Source organism: Emys orbicularis, chromosome 7 (genome assembly GCF_028017835.1).
Source record: "Emys orbicularis isolate rEmyOrb1 chromosome 7, rEmyOrb1.hap1, whole genome shotgun sequence".
NCBI lineage: Eukaryota > Metazoa > Chordata > Testudines > Emydidae > Emys > Emys orbicularis.
The window spans coordinates 123,666,095-123,679,424 of record NC_088689.1 but is presented as its reverse complement, the minus strand read 5'-3'; the positions used below and the strand labels follow the sequence as shown (position 1 = coordinate 123,679,424).

The window sequence follows — 13,330 nt, the reverse complement described above, 5'->3', positions numbered from 1 at the left end:
GCTCATTTTTTTGGATTGTATTGTAATTTCCCCCCCTGGTAAGTTAAATTGCAGAACAGAGTGGGAATATTTCCCTGGCTTCTATTTATGTTGTTTTTCTTCAAGTACTTGGATCATTATAGTTTCATTTGTGCCACTGAATTATTAAAGTTACCAAGTCTCCCATGCTGACATCTCTTTACCTCAACTCTCCTTGTTTTTGACACGACCTTTGTCATATAACCATTGCAGCCTGCAAGGGGGGGGGGGATCAGAGGGTGGGAAAGGAAAGAAACAAAGACATTATAAAGGTAAAAATACTGTTGTAATCACTGCTAAATACTGTGTGTGCTCTAAGGCTATATATAATAATGCCTGTCTAATATTTCATTTAGAGAATGACAATGGTCTCTGCAATGTCTTGGGTCCTGTATTTGTGGATAAGTGCCTGTGCAATGCTGCTCTGTCAGGGGTCTCTTCATCACACTTTCCAGCAGCATCACCTGCACAGACCAGGTAGGACCAATCAGCTACAGGATGTTGTAAGATTACAGGCACTCTCTCCGTGCACTTGTCTGCCTTGATAAATGGTTGAATAATCATAAAAGTCCCATTTTGTTATTGAACATTTATGAGTTGTTTGTCTACGTATCTCAGAGTATCTTTCTGATCAGCCTAATGTATGCCTGTTTGGTGTTGGTATATGCCTCCTGTTAACATCCTTTTCTAACACCTTCTCAACTCAGGAGGCTGATCACGGGAAACCCATTTTAGATAAGAATTTAATTTCTCTGTTTGTTTGTTTATTTTTCTGTGTAATAACAGAATAAGTTTTGTCCCCCAGAAGCAATCCTGGTGGCAGAGCTTTGTGTAACTTTCTTTGCTGTATCTATGCCAGTCTGGGCACAAATTGTACACTTGTACTGGTATGAGCCAACTTCTGATAATAGCTGAGCCTTTTCACTCTTCCTGAGGTCAGTGGGATGGACTGGGTCTAGATGAGAGCAGAATTTGGCCTAGAAGTTTTAATCTTACTGATGACCATGAGGGTGCAAAGGTGCAACTCTGAGTAGAATTCAGGCCTGGGTTTCAGTGGGGCTGGATGGGTGTTACTGAGAGCAGGTTTTAGTTTCTTTGTGTATGGAACGGAAAAGTCAACTGATTTTCACTGACACATCAGAGACTCTGTATAAATATTTTCTTTACTTTGACATTCTTCAAACAGAAATTGTTGGTGTTAATTTTCAACGGTAATTACTTTGTGAACCACGTATCATATGCAAAATGTTGAAGAAATGGCATATTAAAGCTCATTATTACCAATAAATTAGAAACGAGAGAGCCTCATGTTGTAATTTCACATACTCTGAACCCAAGGAAAGGAGTGAAAGTTCTTCCCAAGAGAATTAGAGATGAAACAGAGACTATTAGCTGGTAATTACACATTATTTAATTTGCAGAAGCAGGTAGATCAAAGCAGAATTAGAATAAGGCTAACATTTTCAAAAGTGATAGGGCTTAGCCTCCTAAATCACTTAGGCACATTTGAATAAAATTGCCCTTAATCTTTAGCGGGTCTAATATGCTGAAACGTTTTTTCCCCCAATTGTTTTCACTGCCCAAAAGTGATAGGGTTGGGGTTTTTTTTATATCTTCTTGCCTTCTCTCAATAATGTAACATAAAATAAGTATAATCATAGCCTGGAGGGGAATGGTTCTAAAAATTTGACTCACAGGCTTTATCTAATGAACCACTATTATGTGTTTTGTGTTGGCTTTAGTAGCCGGCGTTTTAAAGTTAGGGAATACATCCCGTTTTGGATGTTCTTTTTTGGAATACACAGAGAAATGCCCATTAAAACACAACGGTGAAATCACCATTGGTGATCTGAGACTGTCCCCTGGCTAAACAAACAAACAAACAAACAAAATAGGTAAAAGGAAAATGTAATCTCATTTTGTAAAATCTGTTGAAACAAGAGACATTATGAGAAAAAATGAGAGCCTGGCCGATCCAGAGCTTTGCCACATTTGCCTAAGCTTGAAAAATCACTTCTTTTATGAAGCAAGAACAGTCACACACTGAATGCATACCAAGTATTGGGGAAATGTGGAAAATGACAAATCTTTCACTCAGAGCTGTGATACAGATATAGTGAAGGTTTTACAGCTGCCTCATCACCTGCTTAGGAACCTCAGAGATTTTCCTCTTGCGAGCCTTTCTCAGGCAGCTACTCCGCACCCTGCATGAGTAAGATTGATGGTGTTCTGATCCCAGGCAGCCAATTTCAGTCTCTCAAGAAATAATCCAGTACATTGACAGATGAGTGGAATTTGACATGGTGTTCACCTCTGATTCAGATTGCTCTGCACCTGGAAAGTACCAGCTAGGGAGGGTCCTTTAGAGGAAACAGAGATTCTGGACAATTTCTACTGTCAGAACATGAAATCAGGACAATGTTTTTATAAGGCCATGAATTTTCAATCTGCTTACTGAATGCAATAGGTTTGTACATAAAAGGGATGGAAATATGTTAACTAGAAAACGGACTGATTTTGATGTATTCAGCTATAGTCCCTAAGCTCTTCCTATTTATTATAATAGAAATGTGTTTGTTAGTCACTGTAGAAGTAAGATTAAAACATTCAGCCAAATAAGGATTAATAAAAATGATGCAGATGAACCAATGTACAATTTCAGTAATTTAATATTTGCATACATGGAATTTTGAGTCATGGCAAAAATAGCTGTAGTCAATAGCAGGTTCAGCATACGTTTTCTCATTTTGTGGGATTACATGGATATTAGTCTGATACTTAATTTAAGAGACATACTGAACAATTAAAAACTCAATAGTAGAACTACTTTGGTATAGGCGAGGATAATTAAAAGAGACAGATTCCCCTCTGTCTTGTGCCTCTTGTACTTGATGAATGCAAGAGTATCCATTAAATACAAGTACATGCAGTGTTAAAAAAACAAATTCTGATTTAGTGGATTTAGCCTAATAAACTTGAATTTAACTGAATGGATATATGTATTGAAAGTATCTGTTTCTAATACCAAGGTTAATTCAGTAATGAAACACTATGGATTTCTGGCATGAGTCATTGAAAGGTGAATTTATCAAGTACAGTAGTCCTTTTTTTCTAAAAATTTCTTAAACATTGTAAGTCTTTGCCAGAAGCTGGGAATGGGCGACAGGGGATGGATCACTTGATGATTCCCTGTTCTGTTCATTCCCTCTGAAGCACCTGGCATTGGCCACTGTCAGAAGACAGGAATCTGGGCTAGATGGACCTTTGGTCTGACCCAGTATGGCCGTTCTTATGTTCTAATGCTTTCACTGCAATATATAGTTCTATAATTCATCATTTTGGTAACCTATAGATGACTTGGCAGAAGGTACAAAATTGCAAACCATGTTATGTGACAGAATTTGTAAGTGACTGTAGCTTTATTTTCTGTGAAATAGTGGCTGAAGGGCACATATAGGATATATTAAATATTACTATGGGTATAACATTGTGCATAACATATTGCACATGTACATGGACTGTTGTCTCCCTTGTCACATTAACCCAAATGCTTGAATGCATATAATTGTCTTAGTAAGGCATGTATTAGTGAATATTCTTTTAAAATGAAATAGGTCGGGTGTGTGCATGGAGTTTTTCCTTCCTCTTGACTAAGACTCAAAGGACAAAGTCTTCATTTGGTGTATACTGACATAGCTCCAATGAGGGCCAGCTCCAGGCACCAGCGAAGAAAGCGGGTGCCTGGGGCGGCCAATGGAAAGGGGCGGCACGTCCGGGTCTTCGGCGGCAATTCGACGGCGGGTCCCTCTCGGACCGAAGGACTTGCCGCTGAATTGCTGCTGAAGAATGAAGTGGTACGGTAGAGCTGCTGCCGAAATGCCGCCGGTCACGGTTTTATCGTTCTTTTTTTTTTTTCCCCCTGCTTTGCCGCTTGGGGCAGCAAAAAAACTGAAGCCGGCCCTGGCGCCAATGCAATATAATTCTCTTTAGGTAATATTGTCTTCTGCAGATCCTTATATAAATATATTTCATTTTCAAGAAAATTATATTATACAAAGTACGTATGAAAACATGCATAGGATATAACTTTAGGAAGAAGCAATCAATGTTCTCTGAGTACTTAGTTTGGTTTGGATTTAATAAAACACAATGAGAACAATTCCATATTGGCCATTTTAGACTCTAGCATACATACAGTTGTATGGCTGTTGAATTGGCCTGAGGATTAGACTGGACAGGCTGTGATTTAAAGAGTTAGCCAGTGATAGTCCATTGATCATCTGATTGACAATATTGACTCACTTCTACAGAAGTAGGAAGTAGACATTAAGATTTGGCAAGACACTAAGGTATCAACAAAGCATAGCGAGTCTTAAGGATGCAAATAAATTAAATATTCGCATCAGTGTCACAAATATAGAAAATGATCTCTCATTGTTTTATTATGTACAAGAGATTATATTTCAATTCAGCAAAGAACCTTAATTAGCATTAAATCTAAATGGAATATACACTGGTTAGACCTTGAAATTAAAAATAAACACAAAAAATTCAAGTTACCATAACCTGGATATTACACCTTTTAGCCCATGTAGAATAATTTGTTAAATGTTCAGGATGCCAAGCTGGTCCTACATGGATTTTGTAAAATATAAAGATGCAGGCTAGAAACATAGACATACTGTAACAAGGTTGACATTTGCAAAGATGTTAATTAAAAAAATAGGCCTATTCAGAGTGGGAAAGATAGTTGTATCAGCATGAGCTGGCTTAGTTTGTATCAGTGAAGTTGTGGTTAGCTTTCTCAAGGCAGTATGCCAAGAAAGTGCCTAGTAGTTTCTTCTGCTTTTTTTTTCTATTGGCAGTGTTTCATGTGTTACTTTGTACTGTAACAAAAATGCATCAAGTGATTCAGTTATATAAATGTTACAAACAGGACTTTAGGTCATACGTACACCTACTAAATACTAAGCTATCCATAGTTTTATTTATTGTGGCGGCAGCAGATCTTACACTAATCAAAAATCATCTTGAGAAGAGTTTGCCCATAAATACTAAGAGAAAAAAATCACTACACCAAAGCAATCTTATAGAAAGGACCTAGGAGGTCCAAACAAGGACCTAGGAGTTCTCTGAGCTTGTTTCATAAAAGAAAGGCAGCATCTTACAATGACTTGAGCTATGGCTGTGAGCAAGGGACTTTAGTTTTAATCCTGGCTCTGCCACTTACTTGGGGAGCCTTAGGGACGTCACTTAGGTCCAAATCTTCAAAAATTGTACTAATCTGGGGTGGCGCCAATTCTGGTATTTATGACATTTTTGGTATTTATGACAATTTATGACATTTTTGTAAAAATGTTGGGCTTAGCCTCTCCGTGTCTGTTTCCTCAGTAAAAATATGAATATAATATTTCCTTGCCTACCTTGCAGGATGGTTGAGAATCAGTGACCTAATCCAATGGGATTTTTGCTATTGATGTTGATAGGAGCAGTTTTGAAGCTGTATATGGAAAATTGTATTCAAGCCAATCAGAATCCATACTGGTGCTGTACTAGAGAACCAGAAAAAAGCAAAAACCATGTACCCTGGCATTCACAGTACAATATGCTCACCACCATCTAACCTCTTAACACACATCAAGCAGTAAAGGTCAAGTGACCACAAAAGTAATTGCCAATATCACTTGATAATTTATCTTAACACAAACAAAAAAGACATAGGATCAGATTTTGATCTTGTTTACGTTGATGTAAATATGGAGTAAATGCCCTGAAACTAATGAACTTACTCCAGGTTAACACAGACATAAACAAGATCAGAATCTGGTCCAGAGCTTGATATGCTCTAATCAATGAACTGGCTACAGGTACAATATACCTTTTAATATCTTCCTACATCTGTGTCTGCAAATACGTAAACTGTCAGCTACTGAGTTAAGAGTGGTAATATAGAGCAATGTAATGTTACCCCTCCTTGCATGCAAAACAGAATTGATGCTGTGTGTGTAGGAGCCATACAATAAATAGGATAAACAATTTTGGACTGGGTAATGTGAACAGCTAGGGTGTTATCAGGCAGGACTATACACTGATTTGTGCTCTTGTGATTTGCTTGTCTGGGGCAGTGGATGTCCTAAGAAGATGTAATGACATATCGCTTACAAAAATCCAAGGATTTAAACCTCCAAAAGATGACATGGGCCAGGCCTAAAAAGGCCCTAATTGAAGACAGAACAACATGCTCTGTAGTACCGAGAAACCTCCCTATATATGTCTTTTGAGATATGATAAATAACTACCAGCTTTTTTGGAGCTGCATTCTGTGTACTGGAGCTGTAAAGTTAATGAGACAATCTGGACATTGGAAAGCTGTTCTCAGATCTGGTAGCTTCCCTCTTAACTTTAAAAAGTAGGTTGCTGTTAGGAACTTCTACTAAAATAGAAATGCATCCGACGAAGTGGGCATTCACCCACGAAAGCTTATGCTCCAATACATCTGTTAGTCTTAAAGGTGCCACAGGACCCTCTGTTGCTTTTTACTAAAATATGATTGTCCTGATGCATTAAGTACTATGCCTTGGACCTTGTGCTGTCCCCATATTTCTGCAGCTAAGTGTGGCTCTGGCCCTTACATTTACAGCAGTGCAGAGGATGTAAAAAGCCCTTGTACCCCCCTTGTGTGGCCTGCAAAAGGACTGTGCAGAGGTGCGGGGCGGGGGGCGGGGTGTTGTCATCTTCTACTAGTGTCTTTTAATTTTGCTAAGGCAAGAATGAGAAATGATTTGCTCATTGGAGAACCTCCAGAAACTTTATTCTTTAACCCAGTTTTGCTAGCAGTGTTACTTAGTATTTCTAATGGCTCATCCATGCTACTTTGAGAAGATACCATCATGGGTTCTGAAATTAGACCATGATCTGTCTTTTGTACAATATTTCAACACATGGCTATGGACCTAGCTTGGTAGGGGAACATTGTAGATGTCTTATTTATTATTTGAATTATTGTAGTGCCTAGAAGTTCCACTCACAGACCTGGACCCCACTGTGCTTGCCATATGCCTTTACCTCAGGGCAACACACAAGGTTATTTATTCTTTGCTGGTGTTCAGTTTTACATCCTGCTTTCACCTAGCAGATTTTCAATGTATTATTTATTATTTTGTATTGTGACAGTGCCTAGAGTCCAACCATCTTGGGGTCTTATTGTACTAGATTATCATATAGTAGCTGGCACGCCTTGCCCCAAAATGCTTATAATCCAAAAGACAAGACATAACAGGTGGATGAAACAAACAAGCAGGCCGGGATGGGGGTTGGAAAAGATGGGGTAACAATAATAATTGGATGTGTGCAATTCTTAGCCAATCAAGAGCAGTAATCACAACTCACCATCTGCCTAACCATTGTTGGATTGCATATATGATCCATTGGTTATAGCGTATCAAGTTATAGGCCAGATTCTCATCTTGTTGATGTCTGTGTTAACCTGGAGTAAGTTGATTGGTAATTATATCTTCCGTTCACACTTTTTTGTATAGTGTACCGTCTATCATCTTTATGATCCATATCTCACATGCAGTAATTGATTGTATTTTCCATACACACTATTTTGTATTCCCAAACCTGAGCCATTCTTTTTAGGGACAACTCTGAGGAACTGTCCCAGATTGAGGTGTCATTAGAGGAGGTTTTGGAACAGATTGATAAACTAAACAGTAATAAGTCACCAGGACCAGATGGTATTCACCCAAGAGTTCTGAAGGAATGCAAATGTGAAACTTCAGAACTACTAACTGTAGCCTGTAACCTATCATTTAAATCAGCTTCTGTACCAAATGACTGGAGGATATCTAATGTGACACCAATTTTTAAAAAAGGCTCCAGAGGTGATCCTGGCAATTACAGGCTGGTAAGCCTGACTTCAGTACCAGGCAAACTGGTTGAAACTATAGTAAAGAACAAAATTGTCAGACACACAGATGACCATAATTTTTGGGGGAAGAGTCAATATGGCTTTTGTAAAGGGAAATCATGCCTCACCAATCTACTAGAATTCTTTGAAGGGGTCAACAAACATGTGGACAAGGGGGATCCAGTGGATATAGTGTACTTAGGTTTTCAGAAATCCTTTGACAAGGTCCCTCATCAAAGGCTCTTAAGCAAAGTAAGCAGTCATGGATAAGAGGGAAGGTTCTCTCATCGATCAGTAACTGGTTAAAAGATAGAAAACAAAGGGTAGGAATAAATGGTTAGTTTTCAGAATGGAGAGAGGTAAATAGTGGTGTTCCCCAGGGGTCTGTTCTGGGACCAGTCCTATTCAACATATTCATAAATGATCTGTAAAAAGGGGTAAACAGTGAGGTGGCAAAATTTGCAGATGATACAAAACTATTCAAGATAGTTAAGTTCCAGGCAGACTGCAGAGAGCTACAAAAGGACCTCTCAAAACTGGGTGACTGGGCAACAAAATGGCAGATGAAATTCAATGTTGATAAATACAAAGTAATGCTGTTTGGTAAACATAATCCCAACTATACATATAAAATGATGGGGTGTAAATTAGCTGTTACCACTCAAGAACGAGATCTTGGAGTCATTTTGGATAGTTCTCTGAAAACATCCACTCAGTGTTCAATGGCAGTCAAAAAAGTGAACAAAACGTTGGGAATCATTAAGAAAGGGATAGATAATAAGACAGAAAATATCATATTGCCTCTATATAAATCCATGGTATGCCCACATCTTGAATAATGTGTGCAGATGTGGTTGCCCCATCTCAAAAGAGATATATTGGACTTGGAAAAGGTTCAGAAAAGGGCAACAAAAATGATTAGGGGTATGGAATGATTGCTATATGAGGAGAGATTAATAAAACTGGGACTTTTCAGCTTGGAAAAGAGATGACTAAGGGGGGATATGATAGCGGTCTATAAAATCATGACTGGTGTGGAGAAAGTAAATAAGGAAGTGTTATTTACTCCTTCTCATAACACAAGGACCAGGGGTCACCAAATGAAATTAATAGGCAGTAGATTTAAAACAAACGGAAGTATTTTTTTTACACAATGCACAGTCAACCTGTGGAACTCCTTGCCAGAGGATGTTGTGAAGGCCAAGACTATAACAGGGTTCAAAAAAGAACTAGATAAGTTCATGTAGTCATCAAACTAATGCTTGGTAGGGAGTCAAAGGGCCTACAGAATCTCTCCATTTATGTACAATTAGGCATTAGCAAGGATCCTGTCAGTTACTCATGGAGGATAGGTCCACCAATGGCTATTAGCCAAGATGGACAGGGATGGTGTCCCTAGCCTCTGTTTGCCAGAATCTGGGAATGGGTGACTGGGGATGGATCACTTGATGATTACCTGTTCTGTTCATTCCCTCTGGGGCACCTGGCATTGGTCACTGTTGGAAGACACGATACTGGGCTAGATGGACCTTTGGTCTGACCCAATATGGTCATTCTTATGTTCTTATGTATAGTGTACTGTCTACCATCTTTATGACCCATATCTCACATGCAGTAATTGTTTAGGATGGTGGTAGAGCCTATAAAGTTTCTGTAACAGGATTTTATGGCTTTCAACAATTGGAAAGAGATGGGGTGTGACCTTCAAGAGTTCCAGGAATCAAAGGGACTATTGCAACACTATACCTTTTAATGGGTATGTCTATACTAGACTTTTTTTAACCTTTAATTAATTGGCTGTCAATAAACTCAAAGTAATTAACACATTTGTAAATGCTAGTCAGGACACGCCCTGATCAATTAACTCCAAGTAAAAATATCTAATGGAGACCAGTCCAGCTAGAGCTCTGATGCTTTATCCCCTTATGTAGCAGAGCAAGAATTTTACAACGGCTGCCATGCCATCGCTGGTTTAAACAGATACTGCAGATGTAGACATGTTTCTGGCTGGAGAAGCTTAGGCGAATGCTTTCGCCAGAATGCTTGATCCATCTCCATCTCATGTGGAGCCCATGTACATTGGACAAAGGGGATGGGCTATTGCCACAGAAAAACTAATGCTTGGTAGGGAGTCAAAGGGCCTACAGAATCTCTCCATTTATGTACAATTAGGCATTAGCAAGGATCCTGTCAGTTACTCAGTGATGCAGCACCTCATCCTGCCTCAGGTATCTGCCTAGCATCTCCAGGCTGCAGGTGTGTGGAGCCAGCCACCAGTCATACTGCTGAATGTGGTGGTTTGTTACTTGTGATCCAGTAAGGTGAATTAAACTGAGCCGGAGTGTGTGTTCTGCAGTCTGATGGGCTGTCAAAAACAGAGGGTCCAGCGTGTGCCGGGGGCACTGAGCAGCTGGCTGTGAGAGATACTGTTTCAAAGGAACTGTTGGAAGCATTTCTGTATCTCCTAAGATCAGCCCTTCCATACACACTGTGTGAAAGAACTCCTGGATGATAACAGGAGTATCTCGATACTAGCTGATACACGTACCTTTTGGATGCACCTTTTTGCACATAAATCCCTGTGCCCTGACCACACTTTGTCCCCACCTTCTGGTGTGCCCACTTTCACTCTCACTCTCCCCAGCGCTCAGTTGAGAGTAGACACAGCGGCTTGCTCTCTGCCATTGGGCATTCTGCATATTTCTCTATATGTCACCGAGGCCATTCTTTGGAGGTGCTGAATAAAAAGCAAATACCCAGCGCTAGTGCTTTGCCTCACATCAGCAATCAGCAGCATGAGGGATTGAATCCCTGCCGGATATCTTCTTTTCCCACACCCATGTGTCAAAACTCAGTCTCTGTTTGAGCACAGCGGGGTGTGTGTGTGTAGGGGGGATGATGTGAGTCACAAAGGGACCTTTCAATGCACCGTAATGCTTGTATCTTGCTGTCACAGTATTGCAAGACTGTGAGGATTCATACCATGGTGGCTAAGCCCCAAGAAAAATTAGACACAAATATAAACCCCAAAGGCAATATCCATTATTTCTACATTGACATGTTTCTGCTGATAACATCAGAAACCTGCCTTTAATTACTGGCCTATTTAAATTCAACGCTGATTTGTATTTGAAAAGGGACTATCAAGTGCATTTCCTCTTAACATGCAAGTGATCTCACCCTTTTGTTTTAGTCTTCCCTCCTGTAATCTTTTACATTTCCTTTTGAATGTTTTCTTTTCCTCTCTGTCGTGAAATCAAACCTTTACTATGAGCACGATTTATTTTCCTTGTGGGATTCAGCATTTCCACTATTCTCCAGAGTTATAAACAGAACTGTTCTTCCGAGCGAAACTTATTTTAGCACTGGGCAGGCACTGGAGATTCCTTTCCACTGTGCTTTAGGCAGGTACCACTGGGGCTGCAGCCCAGCTCAAGTCTAAATTTATTAGTCTCAGTCAAGGATGCATAGTGGGGAATTGGGGTGCAAGTTAAAATGAATGCAGTTCCAAAGTACCACATATAAATTCATGACTCATATTATTAGGCTCTGTTAATAAGATTATTTTCTGGCATCTATCACTGTACCATCTTGCAGAATGTTCCAAATGGGCAGCCTTCTCATTTCCTTTATTAGTTTAAAAACCCAGTCCCGCTCCTGTCAAAAGAGACAGGAAAACTCTTGATTTCAGCTGGTGCAGGATTAGGGCCTAGGATACTGGGTTGTCATAATAGCAATTGTATGTTCCTCTCTTACAGCTGTGGAGCTGCAATTCTTCCTTTACTTCAGTGGAAGAAGGAGACACGCTTTGCATTAGAGTAGCCTGATTTTTTGGAGAGCAGACTGGTGGCAGAAATGGAAGGGCCCAACCCTGAAAACCCTTGCTCATATGCTTCGTCCCATTCAAGGCAACGGAATGACTCGTGAACAAGGACTACTTGTGCACGTCAGGACTTACAGGAACAGATCTTAAAATGTTTATCTTTGGAAAGATCCGGAGTACCTGCAATTCCCATTGAAGTCAATGGTTGTTATGCGTGCTCAGGTCAAATCTTAAGGCCCAACCCCACAAGGTATTGAGTAGCTGCCACAAGGCACTATGATACTGAGATCAGAGAATGAGGCAGCACAGGGCTTGCCCAGCATGCCTCACTGCATATATCCAAAGAGACCACAAGGTATGGAGGATCTATGGCAGGGGTAGGCAACCTATGGCACGCGTGCCGAAGGCGGCACACGAGCTGATTTTCAGTGGCACTCACATTGCCTGGGTCCTGGCCACCGGTCCGGGGGGCTCTGCATTTTAATTTAATTTTAAATGAAGCTTCTTAAACATTTTTAAAACCTTATGTACTTTACATACAACAGTAGTTTAGTTCTATATTATAGACTTATAGACAGAGACCTTCTAAAAACGTTAACATGTATGACTGGCACGCGAAACCTTACATTAGAGTGAATAAATGAAGACTCGGCACACCACTTCTGAAAGGTTGCCGACCCCTGATCTATGGCCTGGAGCAGCTAAGCTTCCCTCTACTACAGTGGCCCCACCGAGATGACTCGTATTTGGAGTGTGTACTGTGTGGGTGGATTCAGGCCATGAAGAATGTTTGTGAATGTAAGGCTGTCTTTAAAAATGGAAGGCACAGCGAGTAACTCCCATTGAGAATTGTGGTTGCTGAGCTCTTTTGAAAACCTGTCTCAAAGATTTTTCTTTCACCACTTTCAACTACTTTTTAGGGTGTGTGTGTGTGTGTGTGTGTGTGTGTGTGTGCACGCACATAACAGACTGTACTTACCACTGGCTGAATAGTTTATTCTATTGTTAGAAAACACAAGGATTTAAAATCCTTGTATCTCCGCATATTAGCATTGCTATTAAAAACATGGGTAAAAATATAAATATACAATTGTTCTTCTTAACTTCTGAGGATAGGACAAGAAGCAATGGGCTTAAATTGCAGCATGGGCAGTTTAGGTTGGACATTAGGAAAAACTTCCTAACTGTCATGGTGGTTAAGCACGGGAATAAATTGCCTAGGGAGGTTGTGGAATCTCCATCATTGGGGATTTTTAAGAGCAGGTTGGACAAACACCTGTCAGGGGAGGTCTAGATAATACTTAGTCCTGCCTTGAGTGCAAGGGATTGGAATAGATGACCTCTCGAGATCCCTTCCAGTTCTATGATTCTATGATTCTATAAGCTTATCCAGCACTTCTTGAGAACCCAAAGTTCCCATTGGTATGGAGCAGAGGTGGGCAAACTATGGCCCACGGGCCACAACTGGCCCGTGGGACCCTCCTGCCCGGCCCCTGAGCTCCTGGCCTGGGAGGCTCACCCCCCACACCTTCCCTGCTGTTCCCCCGCAGCCTCAGCTCGCCCCGCCACCAACGCAA

General features: G+C 40.4%; 1 protein-coding gene across 1 annotated transcript in view; it reads left to right on the top strand.

The window, feature by feature from the left end:
* Positions 1-377: 377 nt before the first annotated feature.
* Positions 378-13,330, top strand: part of TAFA1 (TAFA chemokine like family member 1) — a 357,155-nt gene continuing 344,202 nt past the window's right edge. Inside the window, exon 1 of the mRNA XM_065408538.1 lies at positions 378-495. Within this exon, the coding sequence (XP_065264610.1) occupies positions 378-495 (118 nt within the window). The remainder of the gene's footprint in view (positions 496-13,330) is intronic.